The sequence below is a fragment of the Perca fluviatilis genome, chromosome 9, assembly GCF_010015445.1.
Source record: "Perca fluviatilis chromosome 9, GENO_Pfluv_1.0, whole genome shotgun sequence".
Lineage (NCBI taxonomy): Eukaryota > Metazoa > Chordata > Actinopteri > Perciformes > Percidae > Perca > Perca fluviatilis.
Window position 1 is genome coordinate 24,281,990 of NC_053120.1, and position 27,619 is coordinate 24,309,608.

The following is a 27,619-nucleotide window of genomic DNA, read 5'->3' on the forward strand; positions in this document are numbered from 1 at the left end:
TTATTCCTTTTTCAGTATTTGAAAAACAACAAATCAACTCATTGTTCACTCGTTATCATCAACAATATCAACAAGTAGTTGTTATTCCGATATTAATTAGCATTTTAATTTGTTTTCTCGGTTGAAAAAATTTAAACCAATTTATCAGACTTTGGAAAAAGTGCTTCCCAAGTCATTTAAGGTCATAGAAATAGAAATGTAGAAATAAAGTGGAATAGTTGGTGTTGGTGACAGAAAAGTTATTTGTAGTCAACTGGGACAATTTTCAGAATGGAAAGATAGAGATACAAAACAATATATATTTATTCAATCAATAATAATAATAATAATAAGAAGAAGAAAAAGCTCTGCGTTTGTTTTTGCTTAGGTATGGATGCTTAAAGCTATCAATTATGGCTATACTCATTTGTCTGTGTGTTACTCCCTGGTCTGATATTGAGGCCCTGAGACAGTACATCTAAACTGCACTCAAACTATTGATGCATCAAAGGGATGTATACAATTTCTGTGGCGGCCCATATTACAATCAGTACCAACATTAGGATTGTAATATATTCAAACTCCTATAGAGTCTGCAGATATGCTGTTCCTCCTGTTGCAGTAAACCCAGCACATTTGTTCTCAGGGCCACCTGGTGGGTCAATCTGACCATGCACATGATCAAACATTATGGGATGAAGCAGGTAGAACTTGTAAGTGCAAATTAGACTGGTTGTTTGGTTTGATGAATGGGACAGCATCTTAAATTCCTAACAGCAAGCCCCATTGCCTTTGATCATCTACATCCACATATTACATGCCCTGGGAGCATTACTGATATTTCAAAGCAGTTTGTCACCATAGTCAAATTCAAAGAGCAGGCCTGCTCATAACCTCATTACTTGTGTGTAACACAGCAACTGTTTGTTCAGTTCTGAATGAACAAACAGTCGGAAGGGAAGGAATCAAACAGGTTCAAAGTTTCCACCACTAGGTGGAAGCAAAAGCCAGACGTTCAGCCTGTGGGCTCGTTTTCCCTCTTCATCAAGGATTTCTTCATGCAGTTTGTGAGTTTTCTGTGATTATGATTTATCTGCTCAACGGTCAACAATGAAACCACTGCTAAAGTAAGCACATCCTAATTCCCTGTGTCCCAAAAGCTATTTACAATCAAGTGCACTGATGAAAGTGTTTCTGACTATTCAACATTGATACTAAAGAGGCAGCTTGCACAGTATTTGCGATATCATTAAGAAGCTGATAAAAGGTTGGCTCTACGTCAGCTTTTTATTTCTCTTTTTGTATTTCAATGACAATGCAGTCGCCAAGAATTATGAGGGGCTGGCTTCACAAGGGTACATTATGATTTACATTTCTGAACAGCTGAACAAGTTCATGCAACAAAACTCACAGTGTTGGACATATCACTCTGTGATGTCATATCTGAAAGACACCAAGCACGCATATAGCATTTTCAAAAAGCAAGTTTTCTTCCTGCAACTTAAAAACAGCCAGCTGCTCCTGCGTAGATTATATATCCATTCTTGGCTTCACATACAGTATGTCAGGAGTTTTTGAACATTTTGCTCCAGTTGTCACTTAATGCCGTTCAGATTTCAGTTCCAGATGATGTTATTTACTATAACCTAGTAAAGAGTCACCAAATCTGAAATGTGACACTGTTTTAATTCAGTATCACAGTTCAGTCTGCGCCCTTCAGTGGTGGAATGTAACTAAGTACATTTACTCAAGCAGTACAAATTTGAGGTAGCCTACCTGTACTTGAGTCTTGTTTTTTCATGCCACTTTCTACTTCCACTCCACTACATATATCCCAGGGAAATATTGTACTTTATACTCCACTACAATATGTACCAGGTTTAGTTAGCCTAACAATTTAAGAGTTTTGCACAAAAAACACATAATGAGTTTATAAAATATGATGTTTTGTAATAAAAGTACAGCTGAAACAATCAATTAGTTAATTGACAGAAAACTAATTATTTTAATGTATCTATTTTGATTGTTGAATTGTTGCTTCGCAAAAAATGTGAGGATTTTCTGCGTTTCTTTTCAATAATTGAATATACCATTGTGAAACCACTACAAACCGAAGAATCAATTGATTAATGGAGAAAATAATCAGCAGGTGAAGCTATAATAAAAATCATCATTAGCTGCAGTCCGATATAAAATAGTTCAAAATGAGCTCCACCAAACAGTAAAATCCTGCTTTTACATTAATGTAAGAGTATTAACACTCTGATGATATAATAGATCTGATATCAGTCACAGGGGACATTTGTCTGTGTTGAGGATACCTTTACTTGTAATACTTTAAGCACATATTCCTGATTATATACTTATTTCTACTCAAGCAACAATGTGAATACAGGCTTTTACTTGTAACAGAGTATATTTGTACAGTGTGGTATTAGTACTTTTACTTAAGTAAAGGATCTGAGTACTTCCTCAACCACTTGAAGTCAAGTAGACCCTTGCTGGACAGTGTGTTTCATTAAACCTCCTGTTGTATTAATACTGATCTCACAATCTGTCTGACAGCCAATATCCTCAAGTATTGTAATGTAGGCTACGTGAATACACACAATTAGTCCTACTTTTTTTTTTAAATAAGACAATATTTCCGTATCACATGGGGCTACTGCATGCGTTGACAAATAACTGCTAGTTGACTTGACTTTGAACTTAATTTGCCCCTCTCTCAAAATAGGCTCAGATCTCAACAGCCTTCAGTTTGTCAGTTGTTTTATATTTATAGCACACAACACTGGCGTTTACTGTCCTCTCGACAGCCATGCGTGTTAGAATGTTCTTGGTATGACTTTGGCAACAGCAGGGGGCGCTTCGACCCCACAAACTGTAATGATGAGAAACCTCTCCATTCGGATCATAAGAACCACAACCCCACTGAACCTTTGGAAACTTGAAGAACCAGAACTAATACAGCGCACGTCTTGTATTAAATGTAGCCGAACGAATTCGATAAAATCGATCAAATAATGCATTTTCAGCCAAATGTCATCACGAAATGAAATATGTGCAGGTACGCTGCATTGTGGAAGCTATGTAATAATAAAAGGAGCTGTAGATGAAAACAAGCCCATACTTTTACACTTTCTTACACAAAATATGTGTATATATTTTTGTAATCTTTTATTTATTGATATGAGATCTTTCCAATAGGTAGGCTATAGCCTACAGCAACACGTCTATAGACACAAACACATGACAGGCACGGGTTGTGGAAGACAGTGCGAGAGGTCAAATAAATAAATAAAATGTGGACAGTGTTTTCATCCCATGGCTCCAAAACCGGCGAATCCAATTCAAATAAAATAAAAAAAATAATAATATAGGGCTTGCTTGTGAGGCGTGGAGAACGTAATGTGTGGGCAGCTGCCACGCAGGTCTCAGTGCGTCTATTTCAGATTTTAAAAGGCTTGTGACGGGCAGGTCAGACGAGAGGACAACACGGCTCAGTCAGGCCGAACTGTATAGATGGTATTTAACAAGCTGCATGCTTGACCTGCACTTGATTCCTCAGTGGAACCGTCTTGTCTTGCAATAAAGAACATTAATGCAGACTTACAAAGGCAAACAAACACTACAGATATATTGTAGTCGAGATGAGTTGTTACCTGATAAGCCGAAAAAAAAGTATGACAATCTGTTGTTTGTCCTCTAAGATGAATAGGGTGCTGATATATAAATGAATTACAATAACTGGGTGTTTCTGCAGCGTAATGAACTGGAATGTCAGCCCTGCACACATTACAGACACATTACGCGTTGTCATCTGCTGCTGGCCTTTCACTCCTGACGAAGACGAATTGGAGCAGGTTGCAGCCGACTGTGCCCCTGTGTACCGACTGTGTGAATTATGCAGAACATGCAGATGGATAGTGTTGTGACTTCTTGACAAGGAAAACACAAAACGCGTGAGAAGTGATCAGGGAATTAGGCGACTGGCCAAAACCTTTGAGAAGGGATTCAATACGGCCTAAATCAGCCAATTTATAAGGGGACAGAATAAAGAGCTGCGTGTAAAATAAGCTGTTTATTTAACACCGTCAATACAAGCTGATGTAACAGATCAAAAGTCTCAGGTCAGACGAAAAATGTAAAATAATAATTAGAATGTCAAATGAATAGAGTGGTAATAGGCCTATAGTGACATCTTAATATTTATTATAACATAAATTTTTATTTGACAGATCAATGGGCGCAAATTGTATTTCTGAATTTAATAAAATCGCATATTGAACAAATTGCCTTTGAAAAGGAACGGAAATCCAATTGACTAATAATAATAAAAACATATAATATATATATATATAATAAAATATAGACGAATGTACCATTGACGATTTGCATATGGACTTTTACATGTAGGCCTTTTTGCACGTTATACGATTTACTTTTAGGATTTGCCCTTCCACTATACTCATTATCTTTTTCCTTGATGACCATTCTGAGCTTTAATATTTTTCAGACATTTGTATAACTTAGCCACTTGTAACCATATTATAAGCACATTGGAGATTTGTTTTGATTTAAAAAAAATGCATTTAGATTATTGTCTAATTATTAATATGCGCTTTGCTAGACTATTTTAAAAGATTCTAATCATCATCGCAACACATCTTACTCCTCTCGCCTTACACTGCAAAAACTGTCCATTTAATTCCATTTAACCGTTCAGAAATAAAATCGCATATTGAATTATGATAATAAGACATTTCGTAGTTTTCAACATTTTTTAATCCATATTAATTTGTCCCTAATACGTTGTCAATACAGTAGGCCTATCGATAAAGCAGAGAATGATGGAGAACTCCAACCATGGGCTAATAGCTAAATGAAAATCTGTTATTATTAAAATAAGTCTATATGTATATAGGAACAACTGATATTACCCTCATAAAAGCTATTACACCTTGTTATTTATTTGTTTTTGTTTTGAACGAAATATGTTTTTTAAGATTAAAGAGCAGATCCAAATTGACTTGCAATTTCGTCCAGTTCCTGGTAACAGTGACTCAAATACCACGTGACCAGCGTGCTTCTATAAATACCTTTTGAGAGCTGAGGAGGATAGTATGACAGTCTGGCTGGATACCTACCCAACCCTGCGCGTAAAAAGATATTTTGGAAAGATACTTGGATATCCAAAAGTAGCTTTTTTAATGAGCTACAGCATAAACTGATCACAGACGGAAACAATCGCATCTCAAGAAAAAACAAGTCCAGATTGGTGCAAGATCTGATCATCTTCGACTGTTTGTTTGTTTTTTAACGCCTGAAAACCAGACGTTTTCTGCTCGATGAGAACCTCGCACGGCCCTGCTTGACCCGCCTCGGACGACCAGGACTCGCCAAATCCACAGGTCAAATAGTTATTTATCTTTTCAATAGATTCTAGCTATGTGTGCATTCAGTAGTTGGAGATAAAGTCTGGTGTGGTTGTAAGGGGGAGAGGGAGAGTGTGTGCCAGCTCTCGCTCAGTAGCCTTACCGGACCAGAGGAGGAGGAACTCTGGGAGAGAGGGGGAAGAGAAGCGGCGTCTACGAGGATGACTTTAGGGACGGATATGTCCGACAGCTCTGCATTGTCCGAAGATGTGGACATCGATGTGGTTGGGGGTGACATATCCGTTGGAAAGGATGGGAAGTACATTCACCACGACTTTAACTTGGACAATGACTCGGACGATAATTACTCCCAGAACGCGGCCGAGAGGGTTTCCTCTCCCGGGCTCAGCAGCTCCGACTGCCCGTCAGACCAGATGGGGTCCACCGCAGAGGTCGGCACCGTGATCGGGGAGAAATCCAGAAAAAATGCTCTTGTGAAGCCACCGTACTCTTACATCGCTCTGATCACCATGTCCATCCTTCAGAGCCCCAAGAAACGTCTCACTCTCAGTGAGATCTGCGAGTTCATCAGCAACAGATTCCCTTACTACCGGGAGAAATTCCCCGCGTGGCAAAACTCCATTCGCCACAATCTTTCCTTAAACGACTGCTTCGTGAAAATCCCACGAGAGCCTGGCAACCCCGGGAAGGGCAACTACTGGACCCTAGACCCGGATTCCGCAGACATGTTCGACAACGGGAGCTTCTTGCGCAGGAGGAAGCGCTTCAAGAGGCACCAGACTAATGAAATCCTCAGGGAGTCTGGTGGCTTTCTACCCGGGTTTGGATACGGCCCGTATGGATACAACTATGGACTTCAGCTGCAGAACTTCCACGCAGCCCACAACCCGTATCACCCACACCACACAGGTGGTTCATTCCCATTCCCTAACGCCCCCTGCACCTTGCCCTCATCAGCCTCCATATTCCCTGCGCCGCACCACCTTCCCTCCCTTTTAGGGGCCGATTTAAGAAAGCCTTTTTACCCTCAACTAAGCCCGTCTCTGCCGCCTCTCAAGACGGACTCCAGCACCCCGAGTCGGCCTTCGTTCTCCATTGACAATATCATTGGTGCGGCCAACTCCACCGCTTCTTCCTACAGCGCGCAGCCGGGCAGCCAGGCACAGATCCTGGCAATATTGACCCCAGCACTGGCCTCTGCTTCCAATCATATGAACCTATCACAGGACAGCATATTACAACCCGGGCCACAGGGCCAGACTTTTTCCAGCAAAACCCCGAATATAAACACTTGTCCTTTCTAAAAAAAAAAAAAAAAAAAAAAGGCAAGAATGAAAATCTTTTATTAAAAAGCCAATTATGGCGTCGTCCTATGTGAAGGTAGGCTGTGCATTCTTGGTGAAATAAGAGTGTTTTGGCTCTCCCTACTCCCTGACAATGTAAGAGGAGACAAAGGTTTATTTATGGTTTGTAAATATGTGTATAATATTGAGAGACAAAAGCAAGAGAAACTCGGAGAAGGATCTTTAAAAAAAAAGAAAAATGCTGGCCTACAATCTGGCATGTGGCCTCCATTTGTCAAAGGGAGAAAAAGATCCTTTCTTTACTTAAGTTAAAAAATGTGTCACCCATGGCTACGGGGATGTTTTGCGACTTTTTAAAATATAAATTACAAATTTTATTATGATTTTGTATTGTTTTTATTTTGTGCATCGTGAGAAAATGGCACTGTTGTTGTTGTTGACATAGGCTGACAGAGACGGCAAACTCAGGTTTTACTTAGAAAGCACATGGAGACAAAGGTGTTTGTGACACAAAAAAATAACAATTTCCCACTATCACTCCCTCGTCCCCTGAGGCTTCTCTACATGGTGAATTGTGATAATATCATTTCATGTTCTTGGTGGACACGTAGCTATGCTATGTGGTTTTGGTATAAAAGAGCGCATTACCTCTCTCAACCTTTTTATTGTTGTTCGTTCCTATCTATTTCACAATTTTACTCTGTAGAAACATACAGTATGTCCTGTGTTGCCAATAGAGAGAGACACCTAAATGTTCATAGGTCATTTTTTTTGTTGTTGTAATGACAAGAATAATAAATGTTTGTGAATTTGAAAAAAACAAACAACAAATCGTTAATTTCTTTTATTGCATGGAAAGTTGATGCGTCAGAGTTCACAAAAGAAGGGTCTGTGAAATCAGCTAAACAGCAGCACGCGAGTTTAATTAAATTAAATGTATGCATGCTGCTTTTGCACAAAAACAAAAATGTAACTTACAAATGAAAGCCCAACGTTTTCTTTCTTCTGATTTTAAATGTAGTTTTATGTGTTTCCTTTTATTAGGCTATTATGATGTGTTTAAAGTCAGGAAAAGATTTAAATATTCAATTTTTAGGCAATATATCTATTTGCTCATTAAGGTAACGTTTGGATATGTATTCTTGTTCTAATCATTCAGATTCTAAATATAGCCTAATGAATTCACGTGTAGGCACTCACCAATGACAACAAGGTGATCAGACCAAATAGAGCAGTCTCTTAGTAATGCAGTTGATTAAGACTCGTTTTAGGTGTGACAAACGCACACATTTCAGTTAAAATATTTCAAACGCGACTTGATGTATATAGCAGTCGTGAATACCACGCAACAGTGGGCAAGTATTCCTCTTGTGTGGCTCTCGCTCGCTTGTAAAGGACCATTTTCTAGCAAGTTACAAAGGCCCTAAATGAATGGGGACGTTAGCGGGCCTCGGCGGTCTGTAATTGAAAGTGAACAAGGATATACCAACGGTCTTTTGGGCTTTCGTTGCTAATTTGTAGCAGCATTTTTCATCAGGCTGCTAATCCACCATAATGCGGCTTTTTGGCCGTTTGTTGATGTTGTCAGTGTGGACCCCTGGCCCAAGGGAGTGAATGTGCGCCCAGCGAGCGGTCCCCTGTGAGACCAGCCACACACATTTAGACCCTGAAAAGCAATCTTCTCTAAAGGCCCTCGGTTTGCTCCGCTTTCATGTCATCCGTGTTGTCTCGGAATACATATAAAGGAAGCAGTGGGACTCGTCCGGCTACAGAAAACAGGCCTATTGGTCTTTTTCAGAGTTGTTGGAGCACATGTTTCCAGACAGAAGGGGGGGGTGTTAAGCCTCTTTTATTTACCAAATCTGTGTGCAAATGGTTAAATTAGTTTGTGGGTGTTTTGACAGATGATTATTAAGGATGAAGGGTGGGAGGGCTGACTCCTATGTTTTCCCTCAGCACAGCTCACTGAAAGTCTTTGAAACGAAAACCAACACATACTTTCTTTATCCAGACCCAGCCTTTATTTTCTTCCCTTTTCTCTCTCTCTCTCTCTCTCTCTCTCTCTCTCTCTCTCTCTCTCTCCCAATGTATAGGTGCAAATTGGACAATTGATTAATATCGTAGAAGGATTTGGGAAATATCTTTTTTATTTGTATCCGTGATGCTAATTGATATCGCTGCATATATAATTTGCAGAGTAAATGAGGTGGAAAAAAAAACATTAGCAGGCTACTGAAGTTTTCTGTCCACACTGGCTCTGACAGGGAGTCATTACGCACCGCATCAGTCCATTAAAATCCACATGAAGCGTTTGCAGAGGTGGTTAAAAACCATTTAAATAACGGTAGGAACGAAAACTAGGCCAATAAAAATCTCGGGACACAAAGCGTAAGGCGCGCGCACACACACACACACACACACACACACACACACACACACACACACACACACACTCATACGCACGCACGCATGCACGCACGCACTCTAGATCTGCCATGAAGAAGGCCCTGGCTTTGAAAATGGACGATTTGAGACTGAACTCGTTTTATTTCTACGGATTTCAGCTCGAATGCGCACCAACAGACTGTCCATCTCCTCTGTAAGATTACAGGCTTGTGACTAGAATAGACCAAGAACTTGCTCTTCCTCAAACCACCACAAACACTGAACACATTAGACATCCATGGGCCCACTTTTTTTTCTGCGCCCTTTCATTTTTCATGTAGGCTACAGTAAGTCCTAATTGGTTCTCATCGCCGTTGACACATTAATACCCGCAAGGAAACGTGGAAAGATCCTCGTTTCCTTGCGGGTTGTCATTTAAGGACCACCCACAGTTATAGAGCGTCTTTATTTAGGCACCACGACATCCGTCATTTTTCGTGACGTTTTCTCGAACGAAATAAGGGGTGAGTGATATGTGAAGTGACAGACGAATGACTCAACAGTCACCAAAACACATTTATACATTTCAAGGCAATTCCCATCTTTGTCTAACCGCTCCCATATGCCCTAATGGGCGTGTAAGCAGACTTGAACCAGTATTTCGTGCTGTTCTAATTTATTTATAGACTTGGATGTCAACAGAAATTTGGATTCATCTCTTCTTCAAAATATTTGCTCCTTCTAGGATACGCGGGGAAAGTGCCATGAAATGATTAGTATGCCTACAGACCGTATTATTACGCTATTATCATTATTATCATCATCATCATCAAATTTTCATTAGAGTTTCATGTTAAACAGCGCGTGACAGCAGGGGATTACATGAAATCGTTTTGCTTAAATCTTCCTCTGCCTTGCCAATAATGTTATGTCCCTGATCGATGCCTATTGCATTGCTGCGTCTTGAAGGACACGAGGACACAGGCTGTGCTGACAGCACGAGGAAACCGTGTGTGTGTGTGTGTGTGTGTGTGTGTGTGTGTGTGTGTGTGTGTGTGTGTGTGTGTGTGTGTGTGTGTGTGTGTGTGTGTGTGTGTGTGTGTGTGTGTGTGAGTGGAATAGAGATGTCAGGCCTCAAGGTTACGCTCGTCAATTGAAACTGTTGAAAGCCATTCTTCGCCAATTGTAGCTAATAAAATATATAATAAAATATAATGAAGCTCTACAAAGCTTAAGCCTAAATCGGCATTTTAACGGACTGATCTATTATACTAAAAACAAGATGTTGACAGAAAATCAAGACACGCGGAAATAGCAGGTGGTGCTAGTAACAAAAGAGCTGTACAGCATTTTTATTGCTTGTATATTTCTGTTCATCACTTAAAAGAGACAAAAGCAGTTTTTTGATTTTGAAATTCGACTAGTTTTCATCCGAGTCTCCTGAACTTTGCTGCACAAAATAAAGGCCCCCAGAATAGAGACACACCAGGCCATCTCTGTTCAACTGGATAGGCTACTGCTGAAAACGAACCACTCACATTTTACTTGTTAACACACACACACACACACACACACACACACACACACACACACACACACAGTTTTTGGGGACGCTCTCCCCTCATAAACCAGCAACCTTTCGAGCCTAAGCGTTCGTACTTTTTGATTAAACAAATAGGACTACACTTTATCCCTATACCAACTATGTGTGCGCGCGGCAGACGAGCCCCCCCCCAACAGAGGAATGCTGGCCCAGTCCGCAGCTCCCCGGCCTGGAGGAGAGGCGATGCCGCGGCTCTAGCTGCACCGCCGCTATAAATCACAGCCTCCCCTCGCTGCTCCCAGTCTCCCTCCAGCCTCCTTGTTTTTGCAACACAGACAGAGGAATCCTTCGCTTAATTAATTTAGAATGTGTAAATAAAGCGAGGACAGTGAACTCGCCATCATCTCTGGAAACACAATATTAACTTTGGAAGATCTTCGCCCCGCCGACTCTGACACACTAAACGAACACCTGCTGCAGGAAAAAAAAAATAGGGGAAGGGACACACACACACACACACACACACACACACACACACACACACACACACACACACACACACACACACACACACACACACACACACACACACACACACACACACACACAGGGCAGGGGTATTAATGACTGCAGATATTAGCCTGCAAAGATCACCAGAACATGATAGCAGGTGATACCTGTCATTCAGGCCTGTTTTAGAAGAGTGAGGTGTGTGTGTTTACTGTAAAGTCTGGTGTCTTCTACAATCTTGGTTTCCCGTTTGTTGTTTTAAGTTTTTGATCAGATATGTTTCTCCCTAAAACATTTGAGATGAATGGATTATGAAACTGTTGGGGCAGTGTTCAAATTAAAGCTGTTGGAACACGTTGCTGACATGTAGGCTATTGGTGAATACAAAGAACTCTCCCTGTTTTTACTTGAGACACAACCGCCATATAGCCTACGTACAGTTGGAGCTGCGTCTGCTTTAGGCTGCATGACAATGACAACATTACCAAGCACGTTATACGACTCTGAGTGTCCACACAAATTGCACGAGAGGATTAAGATGAGACTGCAAATTACGCGCAGGTGCTGGGATTAAACAAAAGGCATAATAGGCTACAAAAGTATACATACACACACACACACACACACACAAACACACACACACACACACACACACACACACACACACACACACACACACACACACACACACACACGAGGCATGTCTTGATCCATTAACCGTGAACAAATGCCAGGAGATAGGAAGTTAACAGACAGACTGGAGTGCAGAGCCACAGCACATTTAAAACTGATGAGATCCTGAAATAACAATAAAGCGTGCACAATGTGACTGCTTAGCATTGGCGTACAGAGAATATGAGAACATTTGTTAATTTTTTTCTTCATCTCAGCTGCTATCAGGTTTATCACCTACCGGAATGGCTATTTTATTTTTTTATTTTTTTTTTAGCTTTGGGCTTCTCTAAATAGTTATTATTTGCATATAGGCCAAGGAGTTTGATTCCATTTCTGATAAGATTTCCATCTTTTAGCCTATATCAACTGCAGGAGTAGAAATTTTGCTAAAATTAACAGTTAATCATCAGTTTGACTTGAACTACATTGCAGGGAGCTCAGGTGGTCTCATGTGGGGGAGAGCTGCCCTCTTGCTCCCCTTAACTCCAGCACTGGTGTGAGGTAAAATCAACACGGACTATTGAACACACTGTATAGCCTAATGCATTTAATTCAACGTTTTTTTTTTCTCTCTCAATGGGGACCCTGTGTGCCTTTCAACGTCCTCTGGTGTTCCTCGGGCCTCATTTTGGGCAACGTGAGCCTTCTTCATCAACTCCTCTCCTCGGTTGGGCTTTACTGGGTCGCACTAGAGGAAAGGCGAGTGTGCAGCACTTTTATCGCTTTGATAGAGAGGCGCAGCTGCTGCTGGTCGCTCGCACACACAATCAGCGGTGTCATGCGGGCGTTTTTACTGGCTTCTTCTTCCATTTGACCTTTGATGCCAACGCATTAAACTCACAGCTAGGACTCACTGCGACTGATGGCAGCCATTTATTATACCCCATGATTACTGATTTAGGATTTAAACGTTTTTCCCGTGGCTTTTTCTTCTATTGTTACATTTTCTTCCCACAGGCCAAAAAAAAAGGCGTTTACATGTGTCATTGAATCTCAGTATTGCTATTAGCTTTCTGTGTCAACTAATCATTCAAAAACAAATCTTAAAATAAACAGTATAGGCTACTGCATACTTTTTTTCCCTTCTAATTAAGACATTTGAGCCTAATTTGTCTAATTAATATGCCAAGAATAATCCGAGGACAAATGTTGCCTTTTACTTAATTTTGTTGGAAACACAAATGTAGCACACACATAAGGCGTTTCAGCGCAATCACTATGAAACGACACGAATTTCAATGTGTCTGCTTTCTTATGCATCGGTATCCTCCTAATGGTTTTTAACAGTGTAATGATTATAGCTTACTTCAAACGGTGAGGTAAATCAAAACAAGTTAAACAAAAGTTAGCTCAGGGTGTGATACGAGAAATACCAAGGACACGGCAGCCTCAAGGTGAAAATGAAACGTTGTTTATCTGATCCTTTTCAGCGTGAAAGTGTGTTTTTGAAAAGTATAGGGAAAAACCTCGCGATAAAATTGACGTTTACCATCCAGAGTGAAATGCGATCAGGCTGAGGTCGTGGGGCCAAACTTTTTAAGACTAATGTTTATTTAGAGAAGTGAGCGCTGTCTATGGGACTCCCCGTTCTCCTAGAATGCTTCACTAATGTCTTTACCAGGACCGAGCAGACCACCAGCAAGACTGCATGCAGCTCTCTGGAGCCTGTTGTGGCCTTTTCAAACAGGGCTGCATTCAGTGCAAGATACTGTGTCGCTAACCCACCGTTAAAACCAGGCGGGATATTAGCAATTGGATGGAGCAACGTTTACCCTCATTCTGGGTGAGAAGCCTTTTTAATAAAACATCTAATGCAAAGTAAAATGTTGACCTGACCAGATTTTGCTTTTTTGTAAAAAAAAACAAACAAAAAAACCCCAAAAAAACATGTCACTTATTTTATCCACTTGCAGCTAAATTATTTTCTGATATGATATTTACCTTCCTTTCTGGTTATCTGCTTGGTCTGTGAGCTCCCTCTGTGAACATCCAATCTTTGTACTACCCTTGAGAAGTATGTTACTGAAATAATAGTATCATCTTTCAAAAACATATTTTCCATCTTTGAGTCATAAGCTGCTATGTATTGTCATTAAAAAGATATTCCTAGGCTAAAAATCTTTCAAAAATTCAAAAATATCCCATAAAGTGCTCATATTATGCTCATTTTCAGGTTCACAATTGTATTTAGAGGTTATATCGGAATAGGTTTATGTGGTTTCATTTTCACAAAACACCATATTTTTGTTTTACTGCAAATTGCTGCAGCTCCTCTTTTCACCCTGTGTGTTGAGCTCTCTGTTTTAGCTACGGAGTGAGACATCTCACTTCTGTACCATCTTTGTAGGGCATCGCACATGCACAGTACTTAGGTAAGCGCTACAAGCTAGTCAGAAGCAGAGTATGAGGGCGTGCCATGCTAGCAGCTAGGAGAGCATTAAAACTGGACTACAATCGAGCTGTTTGGAGCAGTTTGTGAACAGTGTTTTCTGTTGGAGATGGTAAGTCCCTTTGGGGTGGACTTTGGGCTTTTTCACTTTGTAAACTGATTACATGCACACAAAAAGACATATAACACAATAAAGGAAAGGGAAAAAGCCAAAAAGCATAATATGAGCACTTTAATGAACTTGCCAAATAAGCAAAACACATCAGGAAAAAGGCACTATCTCAACCATCTTTTTGATTAATTTAAAGAAAAAGTTCCATAATAAAGTGTAAAAATTGACATATTTACAGCACATGTCCCCAGTCCCTGGAGAGCAGCAGCAGCGTGTTTTCTTACAGTTTGTAAAATTGAATTAGATACGGTGGGGAACCTGACCTCTCGCCAGACCCGCATATTTTTCACCCCTCAGGTTTTAGTGTTCTTTGGGTATTTTTGTTTTCTCAGCTGGAACTGCCATTAGACATTGTGTCCGTGCCGTCCATTTCTATCTTTACCATCTCTCCTCTCTAACCCCTCAGCAGGGTCCCCTCTCAACCTCCCCCTCCCCTCCTCCCCCAAACACCTCACTTTCTCCTCCTCCGGGCAGCTGACACCCCGCCACCAACGTTGATCTGAGCTGCAGACTGGACAAGGCTGCAACACAGGCAGCTCTGCAGACCACAGGCATGCGCACTGCACACACAGTATACCCAGAGGAAAGCACATGTGTACACAAAGGAAAGTATGTAGGCCCAGGACCTTCTGTCAAGTGACTTTCTTTATGAATATTTTCTGAGAGATTTATAAGAAGTGCTTGTTTTGATGCTTGTAGTATTTTCCATACAGACCAAGCGAATGTGGTCCTATGCTTCAAAATGACATTGTGTTAAAGGATAACAAACATTGGCTAATGACTTGTCAAAATTAATTTCACGTCATCCTCTAATTGTTAGTGCTAATTTTTTTTTTATTTACATTCAAATATAAGGTGCTTCATGAAACAAAAACAATTGTTTGGCTTGACATTGTATAATGATAGTTATTTTGCTCAAACTTGGTTAGTGTTGGAATATGAAGATCGTCAGTCTTCAAGATGGCCGCCTTTTTCTCTGCAACTTATTGACCAAAAGTGCCTGTACAATTGCACACAATATAGGCCCATATGATTCTTCAGAACATAAGAGCCCTGAGGGGCCACAACAGCAGTTAAAGAGTCAGCAGCATCACATCCTGCAAGCAGCCACTTCACTGGAGAGGCAGAGTGTACAGGAAGACTCGAAGGACAGATGGAAAAACAGGGATGGAGAAAGAGAGATCACAGACATACTATGGTATTACTATCTTCTTCTATTTATTCTCTGTATGGCTGATATTGGTGCACGAAAGACTTATTTATTCTCTCCAGGTGCAATGACAGACAATACAGAGCACCATGCTGATGGTCTGAGCATATGCACGCTCATATTGTATGGATATGCACACATGATGTACAAAAGTCAATGTGTCAGGAGGGTTTAAAGTAGGAAACTTTTCTTGTGTGACTTGCTCAGCTTTTATGTAGTTAAAGTGTGACCACGCAGATGTGCAGGTAGACAAAACATAATAGAGTTTGAATGAAAAAACACACGCACGCACGCACGCACGCACGCACGCACGCACGCACGCACGCACGCACGTTTTTACATCTGTGATTACATTTGTGTGCGTATCTATGTGTGAGTGCCGGGAGCGCCCAGGTTCAAAGGCGAGGTGAGTGAAAAGGCCAAAGATGATAAGGCCACTCTGAGGCTCCTTATAGAGGAGAAATGTCACACATAAAGAAAGGAAAGCAGAGCAGAGAAACAATTGCCTCCACAGCGAGAGGCTGATGCTGGGGTGAAGTAGCCTGAGATTGCACTCTGAGTAGAGGTAAAGGGGCATCTGATCACGTATGTATGTGTATGCGTGTGTGTCTGTGTGTGTGTGTGTGTGTGTGCGTGCATTTGGATGGGGGGAGGTTATTGTTGTTCATGACTAGTAGAGTCATTTCAAAGGGCTAGAGGCGCGGCTGGATGATGGATTGGAAGCTGAAGGGGCGAGCAGATGGGTAAGTAGAGAAAGTGAGGTTAAGTGGCAGTTAGATGTAGCAGATCTAAGCTGATCAAGTGTGTGTGTGTGTGTCTGTGTGTGTGTGTGTGTGTGTGTGTGTGTGTGTGTGTGTGAGAGAGAGAGAGAGAGAGAGAGAGAGAGAGAGAGAGAGAGGAAAGCAGAGTTATACAGATATGCTATATTTTAGGGAGTGCCACCAAGAAAATTGTAGTGTGAATATTATATTTGTTACAGATTCCGCACTTTTTATACCATTTGACATTAGTGTTTGATGGTGCTGCTGCTCTTTAGCTCCTCACTCCCTCTAATGATGTGTTCACACAGTGAACCACAGGATCGACAGCTCACACTACAAGTCCACTCATTTATAATAGTGGAAGCGAGTGAGTGTGTGGACAATGAGCAAGCTTGTTGTATATGTAAACCTTCCCTGTTCACTGGCCATCTGCAGCTGTAAAAAGCCAATCTGCACTCTCTAGTTGATGTATTGGTGTGTGTGTGTTTGATCATTCTACCTGGCAGCAACAACATGGAAAAGAAATTGGCTATATTCAAAGCTTTCCAATACCAATCTGAAGTCAATATTTTGAGTTTTGTTCTGCTGAGTTTCAACCTAATTTGAGTCAGTCCCATACATCTTTAACCAACTATATTATGGCCTAAAAATGATTACATGTTTAAGTAAACACAAAGTATGGGAACACTATATTCCGCCAAAACAAACAGTCTTCTGTACCAGCACCACTATTTTGCAATTCTACTGTAATGTTTTCAAATGCGATAATTTAACTTCAGTAAGAAAACATAAACTCAGAATCAAGGTCAAAGCAATGCTTAGAATGACAACTTCATGGTTGGTTTGTGGTTTGGCAAAATAATTCAAAACCTTACAAACTAAAAACAAAAGGTTAACCAACAGCAGAAAACCTCTTGGTACAGTATGAACTGTGAAACAAAGCTATTGGAGTTTTAGACATCATTCAACACCACCACAGAAAACAGCGGTAATAAGCACTTGCCACTGAGCTAATATAGGTTGTTGAAACAATGCAATACTATGAAAGGCTACATCCAAAAAGGAACGTGGTCAAAAAAAACTGAAGAAAACTGCAGTTTCATGCGGCCACTAAATACCATGGGCCTCATTCTGTTAGGGTTGTGTATGTTCTGTTTCCTGTTTTATTTTGAAGTCTCTGTCTTCTCCCTTGTCTTGTCTGATTTTACTTCCTGTCTTGTGTTTTCCCGCCTGTTTGATTGTTCTGCCTGCCCTGATGTGTTCCACCTGTTGTATCTCCTGTCCCTTGTTTGTCCTCGTTACGTGGTGTATTTAGTCTCTGTTCTGTCTTTGTTTCTTGTCGGATTATTGTTTTCTGTTCAGTGTATCTCGTGTTTTGCCTGTTCCTGCTTTTGTATTTTTGCCGGCTGTTCCAGGACTCCTTTAGTTTGTTTGGACTTTCATTAAAGTATCCTCGAGCTTATTCGTGTGTCTGCCGTCTCTGCACACCTACATCCTCTGAAACCGTAACCCATTCACCAATATCTTCCTAAGATTGGGCCTCATTCACCCATATTTTTTAAGTTTTTTTCTCAAATTTGTTCTTAAGAAAGTCCGTAAGAAAAGTCTACGTCTGATTCATGACGTGTTCTCAAACAGCAGAATTGTTCGGAGGTGTGTGCTTAGAATGATGAATCCCGATGTCTTTGTGAATGGAAAGTTCGTGCCCGATGCTCCTATTTAGCATAGGTTAAACGCCCCGTTAATTCCCATAAAAGAGAGTGAGATGGCAGGGCCATGTGCACGCTTAGAGAAATGTCGAAAAGACGTGGTAAAGACGGTGGAGGCCTCGACTCCAAAAGAAAGAACAAATGTGGTAATTCTGAAGCGCAGGTACTGCTAGAAGAAGTTAGCGAAAAACAAGACATAATATTTAGTAGCATCAGCAGTGGATACAAAGCAGCAACTAAAACCGATGCATGGAATGCAGTTACTCATGCAGTGAACGCTGTATCCGGAGGGCGCAGAACTGATGAAGTGAAAAAGAAATGGTTTGATCTGAAATCTGAGGCAAAAAAAAATAAATACGCCATTGTGTGGTGTAGTCCTAATCTGCAGAAATATGCATACTTTGGGCATATAAATGGCATGATCAATCACTTATTGTTGGACGGCAAGGTTCCCCGTTAACATAATTGATGTGAATTGAAGGCAAAGCAAGACAAGTTCAAGTTCAAGTTACTTTATATTAGCAATATTTATATAGGCCTAGCACAATTCACAATGGCAATTCAAAGTGCTTTACAAATGAGCAGAAGTGCAAGTGTAGTGTGTATTTATTAAAACAAACAAACATATAATGAAAATAATTAGAAAAAAAATGAAAGAGAGAAATATAAAATTTTAAATTAGAACGGACGAAAACGATATAACTACTTATTTAGCGCTAACATGTCAGCTCTCAATTGTGCGTAAGAGTGCTCTTGAGTGTGCGTAGATTCTGTTCTTACCTAAGAACAAATCCCAAATAAGAAAACATTGGTGAATGCCAGAATTTTCATGAAAACTGCATAAGTGGGGTTTAAGAACCAATTTGTTCTTAAGAACGTTTGGTGAATAAGGCCTAATGATACAATAACAACACTAGCCACACTATTGGTTCTGTGAGGCTGCTAGCATGCTCACAATAACCACGCTAACATGCTGACATTTAGGAGGTAATGTGGCCATATTTGGCATCATAGTTTAGCATTTTAGCATATGCTAACATGAGCTGTTGATCAATAAATGTTAAAAAAGTACAGCTGAGGCTGGATGGGTATGCCATTCATTTTGCAAGTTTTTGGTAATAAACCAAAGTATTAGACACATTTCTGGGCCAGATGATGGCGCTATACGTGGAGTCAGGGGATCAAAGTTGATAGAAAGTACAATTGATGTGAGGGTGACAATTTCCACCAACTGCGGAACGTCTGCGGATCCGCTCCGGAACGGCGGCGGAGTCAACAGGTTTCCGTTAAAGTCAATGTGTGTATTTTCACTGACTGCGGAACGGCTGCGTTCCGACTGTGTCCCAGCTCCGGCGATCCGGAGGAGATACGCAGAGCTTCTATTTTTGCCGGACGCTGGAGAGATCCTTATGCGGGACAGGAAGTCGAGCACAGAAACAAAATAAAAAATCCGGTTAATTATCAAAATAAAATACACCGTGCTCACGGCGGATCATATTTGCCTTCACTACACCTTGAAAACACAGCACAGAGTCGATTCCCCTCTACTGCACTGGATGGAAACAAACTGTTGTTGGTTTTGTGGTTCTATTCTACGTGAATTCGCCGAGATCTCGTGGGTCCTCGTGACTACAGCTGTCAGTCATGGCCGCAGCCGTTCTGCAACAAATCCGGACCTGGTGGGTATTGAAGGACGGCGGAGCACGGAGCTGATCCGCAGCCGTACCGCAGTTGGTGGAAATGAGGGGTTAGTACCAAATCTCGTGGCAATCAATCCAATATTTGTTGAGAATTTGTATTCAAAACCACAAATATCAACCACATTGTGGCGCTAGAGGATTATTAAAGTCACTAGGCTTTATCCTCTGGGGAACGTGAATATTTGTACACAATTACATGAATGAGCCATGCTGTAGCGTTTACAGTATAATGGGGAGGATGTGATCCAGGTACGCAGGCAGGGGCTGTGCCTCAGAGAGAGAGAGGGTTGGGCCACAAGCTTGGGGCGGGGGGGGGGGGTCTGGCCATCCGGGTGGCATGCTTGTCCTGGGCCGCTGTCACAGACCATTGTGGCCGTGTGGGATTGATGAGGAGCAGCAACAGGATGACTAATGGCTGCTGGGAAACAAGAACAGGAAGAGGAGGAGATGAGAAGAGGAAGACGTGGAGGAAGAGAACTCAAGTTGCAGGTAGATATGCGAGGGAAAATAAAATTGCATACGAGAGGTTTTGTGAGGCTTTGCGAGCATCAAATGGAAAAAAAAAAACGACAGGACAGATTGTTGATGCTCAGTCTGTAGACTGGAATGTCAACCAGTTTAGCTTTCAAGCGCTTCGTTAAGTATCAGTGTCTGCTGGACATTGATAAAATGATACAATTGCTGTGCTCTTGAATGGAGGCTCTCCCGCACTCCCTCGTCTTTTTTTTTTCATGAGTTATCAGGAAATTCCTAGCAAAGTGTACTTCATAGTAAAGCTCCCATTTAACAAGAGTTTTTTTTTTAACCATCTGTTCCGACTAAGAGAAATACCGGGCTGGATCATAATCAGTCGTGGGCCAAATCGTTTATAAAAAAATAAATAAATAGAGTAAATAAGTCATACCATTAAAAAATATTTAGACCACACAACTCTGATGATGTCATGTGAATTATTATGTTTGAGAAAGGGAATACTAAGGTGACTTTCTAACATTGATTATATGACAAACGCCACCCACCATTACAACATGTGGGCACTCTGTCATAGCTCAACAGTTCTGACACAATAAATATCTCTAATCCCTGGCATGTTCCAGGGACTCTGGGCCCTGAGTCCCCCCCCCCCCCATCCCCTGGCAGTGCTCCAGATTCCACCCACCTGCTACTCCAAGAAGGTTAAAACAAACAGTATTTGCAAATAAAGTCTGGTCTTAACCTCTCTTTCCGCTGAATCTGCTCTCCCTTTCTTACTCCTCTCCAATTATCCTAATCCTTCAACCCACTCTGTGATGTTTCCTCTCTTTTTTTCCACCCTGACAGCCGCCAAGGGATGTAACGGCTGATCTACGAAGGGTAATGGTCCTCCTCTTCCTCCTTGCACCCCTGCTTTCCTCTGCTGTTAGTTTGCTCGGTGGCTCTCCCTCCCCTAATTCAATTCTACATGCTTTTCTTGGCTTGACTGGCTCCCGTCTTCATTCAACAATTTTTCCCTCTGCCTCCGTCATTTGTTCTCTGACCTCCTTGCTGTCTTCATTAAATCCTTCTTCACTCTTTTTGTTAGACCTCATTTTTAGACTCTTCTCCCACCCTCCATCAATTCCCAGCATTCTCTGTCTCTTTTCGCTCCCCTCTTTCTGTCTCTCTTGCTCCCAGTTGCTGTGTTTTGAGTGCTGCCTCTGATTTGCAACCTCTGGATGTACCCCGTCTTGCTCTCCTTCTCCGGGCCGTCTGCCTCCCTCAGAGGGAGCAGCTCACTGGGGCTGAGAGGGGTCACGCCTGGGTGAGGGATATCACTCCCTCTATCTCCTACCTTTCCTTTCCTTATTCATCTTTTAACTCCCTCTCTCCTCTATATCTCTTTCTCTCCCTTCTTGTCTTGTTCTCTTCTCTAGACATTCCTCCTCCTTCTTTCTCTTCTTTTTCCTTCCTTTTCGCTTCAAGTGACATACTTGATTTTTTTTGAATTGCTTCAGAAACACACCAGGCCAAAATCCCATTCCAAGTCTACCTTTAAAAATAGGAAATAAAAGTATATTTATGATCTCCCATATACTGCATACTATATATATGGGACATATTTAAAGGTATATAAATGTGTATATCTGAGTGTAGGAGTGTGTGAGAGTGCTGATGAATGATTGTACATGTGTCAAGGAGATGCTGTTGAAGAGCTTTGTGTACACAGATGCAGAAAGAGAGAGAGGGTGTGATGAGGAGTAAGGAGACAAAAAGGAGAAGATGGAGATAGAGAGAGAAAGAAATAGAAACCGTCTGGTGTGTGTTCTTGTGGGGGGTAACTGATGGGATCGTCTTCCCCCCACGGCCCCTCCCTGGCCCCAGCTAGAAACCTCCAGGGGTCCCTGGGTTCCTGAGGAAAAACATCTCGGCCCCCATCACCCCTGAACCTAGTGCTGGGCTGTTTACCTTGGCCGGGCTGTCTGACAGCTTTACTGATGTTACATACAGGCACACAGGGACCCTGATTCAGAGAGGGAGAAGGGAGCAGGAGCACAGGGAGAGAGGAGGAGGAGGAGGAGGAGGAGGAGGAGGAGGAGGAGGAGGAGAGCAGGATAGATGGGGAATGGAGGAGTGACAAGAATGGAGGGGAGGACGAATGGCACAAGTTGAGGTGAAGAGCAATTTCTATTTAAAGGAGAGAATATAGAGTGGTAGAGGATGCGGGAGAGCGAGAGGTGTGAGGGAGCGAGAGTGTTAGCTTACTCTGATCTTAATCGCCACGATCAGATCCATTTGGGGAGATCTCCAGAGGAGAGCGCTGTTCAGAGGGCAACAGAGTGCACACTGAGTACACACCAAGAAGAAATATTGCCGGCAAAAAGTCTGCACTGGAAAAACAGGCATTCATTTTCATCAGCTTTCTAAGTAGATCGCTGTGTACATTGAGCAATATTTTGTTTTTAGGATCATTGCTCAGTGTAGTATGTGAGATTTCAAAAAGCAAATGTGGACTGGAGACTCAATATTTTGACAGGAGCTAGCGTTACTCATTACAGTGTGGTGTAGAAATGTATAGGCACTTTCCATACTGTTCATGGGGAGAGAATGGGCCAGGGAGGGGGCTACTGCCACTCACTATACAAATGTTGACACAAGTATACCATATCCATTTTAAATAAATGAACATTATCAACTTGCAAAACAAAGCATCATGAAAACTCCCTTATTCATTCAACTATAACAAATATGATTTATGAGTTAGGGAGGCTGTGAAATAGGGAGCAGAATTTGGTCAAGATTCAGTAGAAATGTCCCAGATGTTAGTGGAAGAACAAAAAAGGAGCTCCTTTTGATGATGATTTGAATTTGCATTCATCATTTCAGGACAAAACTTCCCCTCATGCCCGGCAGTTTGTCTATTTGTAGGCGTTTGTTTGTCCATTTCTGGGCCATGATGCTGGGCCGGGCAGGGCCACGGGGGTTTCTGCGATGGGGTGGGAGGTCTGTGTTTTGCAGCTCAGAGCTCTAAGTATTGTTTGTCTGTCCTGAGCAGCTGGACAAGCTGTAATAATACAAATGGGCCTTTGAACATGCTGCTGTGTTGTGCTGCTCTGGCTTGGGTTACATCACGCATGCATGCGTGCGCTCACACATACACACACACACACACACACACACACACACACACACACACACAATCGCATACACATGCAAACAAAATCATACCAAAAACACGTTCACACACAATCGTGAACACAGGTGGACTTGCCGACATGTGTGCAGGCACTAATATGCAGCCACACACAACATTACACCCTTGATCGTTGATCACAACTAAATAAGCATGCATTGATCGCGGCCTAACTGTGATTGATCATCATAAACATGGCCGTCACTCTGCCTGATGGCCTGTTTGTCTGTCTCCTCTGTTTGTTTGTTTGTGTGGGCAGACGGGTGGCTTGCTTGTTGTTTGTTTATGGCTGATCATTTGTCACAATAAATCATTAGGGAGGGACACACACACACACACACACACAGACACACACAGCTGAGCTCCCTTGATTGTTTCCACTCCTCTCAAACTGATTTAGGCTTACACAAACACTTCAGGCTCACTGTGCTGTCACCCTCACACGCTGGAAGCTGCAGCTCCCACTGAGAAAAAAATGGGACATAGTTGAGTGCAAACCCCACTCCACTACACTGACGGATGACTTCCTCTGCCATTATGTAATGGGAGTTCAGGGCTTCACCTGCCCTGGCCTGGCCGGGCCAGTGGCCTCTGTGCACACACCAGGATATGAGAGGACAGGGAACTGGTCTGTAGGTTGCTGGGTCACTACTCTGGGGATCAACATCAATTCCAGTTGAAGGAAAAGGGGAGAGGGGGTTTGGGGGTGTCCATATGTACAGTACATCATTACAGATTTTATTTTATGTTCAAAACAAGTGAGATTAATGTTTCTTCACATGCTTCTTGTTTTCAATGCGTATGACCTCTGCAGTAAAAAGGCGTATTGTGTCATATCGGGCATGTTCAGTTAATACAGTTACTGGTCACCATTAAAATATTTTGCCAAGTCTATTTCTTTTTGGCAAACTGAACATGCGACACCAGTGAAACAACCTTCATTTTAGAAATTTTGGATCAATCCGAAGTCATGGCCCCAGCACTGTACCTGCTGGCTTACTGGAATGGATTACTGGTCCGCCACAATCGCACAAAGCCAATGTTATTGGTTACACCTGTGCTTTTTCTGCTGTAACGAGTCAAAATATTTGCTGTGAATAAAAATGTACTTGCAACCTCTCAGATTTGGGACTTTCAATTAGTGCTTTATTAAATACAGCTGCACTGGATAGGCCAAACAGCTAACCCTGTACACTGTGTTGTATGTTAAAGCCATGCTAGCACCAAATACGGTTGTCTGCTATAGTTGCAGCAGTGATTAAGACACAGTGTATTGCTAAATAGATATGAGAACATTTCTACTAAAATACCATCACAAATAAACCTCAGTTCATTTATTCTGCAATCTTTACTTAAAGTTCCTGTTGCAACAGAAGGTTTTAGTCAAATAAGCATACCATAACTATGGCTTAATGTAGCAAATGTTTGCATGGGGATTTGTGGCTGTGTGTGTTATAGCCACAACTCCCCATGCAAGTGTCTATTCCACACAATAAAGGCATTTTGATTACTGTGCTTATTTTTATTGTCACATCACAGAAGAAAAGGCCTTGCATTCAAAATAATAATCAAAATACTAGGGCTGCAACTAACGATTATTTTCATAGTCGATTAATCTGTTGATTATTTTCTCGATGATTCAATTAGTTGTTTGGTCTGTAAAATGTCAGAAAATTGTGAAAAATGTGGATCAGTGTTTCCCCAAAGCCCAAGATGACGTCTCAAATGTCTTGTTTTGTCCACAACTCAAAGCTATTAATTTTACTATCACAGAGGAGAGAAGAAACTAGAAAATATAATACTGTAAAGTGTCTTTGAGTACCATGAAAAGCGCTATATAAATAATATGTATTATTAGTTTTATTATTATTATTATTATTTGGAGCAGATATTGTGACTTCTCATAACAGTAAAAGCACATTAACCATGGCTATGTTCTATGCAAGTGTAAGTGCAAGCGATGCCAGTGAGCCAAGTGCAATATACCAGGAACCTAAAACTGAAGCAGCTAAATGGAATTCAGCCATCATTAATTTGATTATTTACAGCTCTGCTTTTCTTACTGTGGCATGTCAAAATGTTCAGAATGAAAAAGGCCTATTTGCAACTATCAGTGTTGCTCTATTCCCAACATAACTTGCTATTACCTATTATTGTCTCCTCCAAGATGGGATTTGAAATAATGGGTTTAAATCTCTACTAAATATGAATTATTACTTTTAAGGCCCCAGAGTTTAATTGGGCAAAATCATTGAAAACACCTGTGTGGGTGCACCATGGGTGTGAAAGCCTTTAACAAGGTCGGGTCTGCAGTGCATAATATGATCTATATCACAAACTGAACATCCAACATTGGATAAAACAATTGGATGAAAGCTCTATTTGGAACTTTATTTAAAAGGAGATTTGATTTAAAAGTGTATTGACTTTACCTGAATGAGGATGTGACAGTGCCAATGGAGAGAGAGCCGAGCAGGGACTCAGGCTGGGATCTGCCTGGATTATGCAGCCATGGGTTATACAGAGTTGAACATCTGGTCACAAAGACAGCTGAGATTGTGTTACTCATCCCTGACAGCAAGAGAGGAGCATGTGAGAGATGAGTAGACAGATGGAGATTTTTAGCATATTATTCATGTGTTTAAAAGGATGTCAAACTGTCTATGGCCTAGGGCAGCTACTTCAGAACATGTTGCAAGCCAAAAAGCCATATATTTCTCTGAAGAATTGTTCTACCAAATCAGCACCAAAGGCAGTGAATATTTCACTTACACATGACAGTTGGTGAGTAAGAGGAATTCAATAGCATGTTCAAGTTTGACTTAGAAAATTGGTTTCTGCAGCTTTACTGTAAGATGTGCGTGCAACTGAACATTTAGGCTACTTCACCCCAGCCATCTCAAATGTTAAGGGGGGGAGAAAGCATGGACACAGTGAAAACGAAACAGAAGGACAGCAGGACGACATTGTAAAAATAAAAGCGTGCCTCTGTTGCTGCCCTCTGCTATAACCAGGAGGCCTTGGGGTGAGTTTGTAAACTTCTGAGTGACCTGAACATCTGACCACTCTGTCCTGTACCTGCAATAAAACACAGACAGAGGCACTACAAACGCAAGCCAGCCACATCAGCAAAGACCAACAAGCAGGCCTCACAGTGTCCACTTCAGCAGAGAGAGAGAGAAACCCTTTCCAAAACACAAGAGTGTGTTATCCCGCTGTTCGTTTGTCTGCCTCTGTTTATACTTCCTCATTTTTATGTTGAATTTATGTTGTGGGGAGACCTGTGTCTTGGTGTGAACATGGTGTGTATATTGGAAAGGTCCTCGCACCATTTAACATGCTCATATTTACTTGTGAACTTTTGTGGGAGTGCACATGACACGGTTCATCTGTCTCGCTCTTTCCATGCTTTGTTTTTACATGGCATGCTGGGAATTGTTGTTGTGTTTGGTTTGTGACTCCTCAGCAAGAGTCTTCATTAGATAATGAAGGGGAACAGTATTGGTGGTGGGAAGGTGAAGGTCAAAATACACACGCATGACTGATCAGTCAGCCGTGTTGAGCTCTGCATACTCTGATGAGTCAGCAAAAACAACGGCTGTATGTTTTCTGGAGGGGAAGCTGGATGTCAGTTTCTGCTTTTTCTATGTTAGATTTGCTTTGAGCTGTGCCAAAAAAAACTGTTATTATGTTTAAGTTTTGAAGGCAATTTCTGTATTTTTAGCAAAATAAAGTGTGATTTAGCTGGATTTTTCCATCAACTGTCTTTATGTGAACATATGCAAGGGGGAATTGCAAGATTACACAATAAATCGAGCACTAATAACTCTAAGATAAATGATAGCATTCCATTCAAGTAAAATAGCTATCTAAAAGTAATTTTATATAGAATAAAGTAAGATGAATAGTTAAGAAAGGGACTTGATCATAAAGGGTCTAAATATAGAGGGTGTCATAGGCCTACAGTATGTTGTATAGATTGTAAAGCCCCATGTGGCAAATTTGTGATATTATATATCTTATATATATTTTATATATATATAAAAAATTGAATAAGTAATAGTTCAGTTCAAAATAATATCAAATGCTAATAGTTAGGCTTAACTAAAATAGAAACACAGAATTCACGTTTAGTTTCAACTCTTTTCATTGTATTGGTCGGTCAGTGATAATTGTTGTGATTGGCTGAAGATGAGGAAGAGAACCTGAGAGGGCGGGCACAGACGCAGAGCGCGGA

At 41.3% G+C, this 27,619-nt stretch overlaps 1 protein-coding gene across 1 annotated transcript; it reads left to right on the plus strand.

Moving 5' to 3' along the window:
- The first annotated feature begins 5,114 nt into the window (after positions 1 to 5,114).
- On the plus strand, positions 5,115 to 6,700 carry foxd2 (forkhead box D2). The gene has a single exon (XM_039810520.1). It carries the CDS (start codon positions 5,576 to 5,578, stop codon positions 6,677 to 6,679), a length of 1,104 nt encoding a protein of 367 aa, XP_039666454.1. The 5' UTR covers positions 5,115 to 5,575; the 3' UTR covers positions 6,680 to 6,700.
- Positions 6,701 to 27,619: the final 20,919 nt, after the last annotated feature.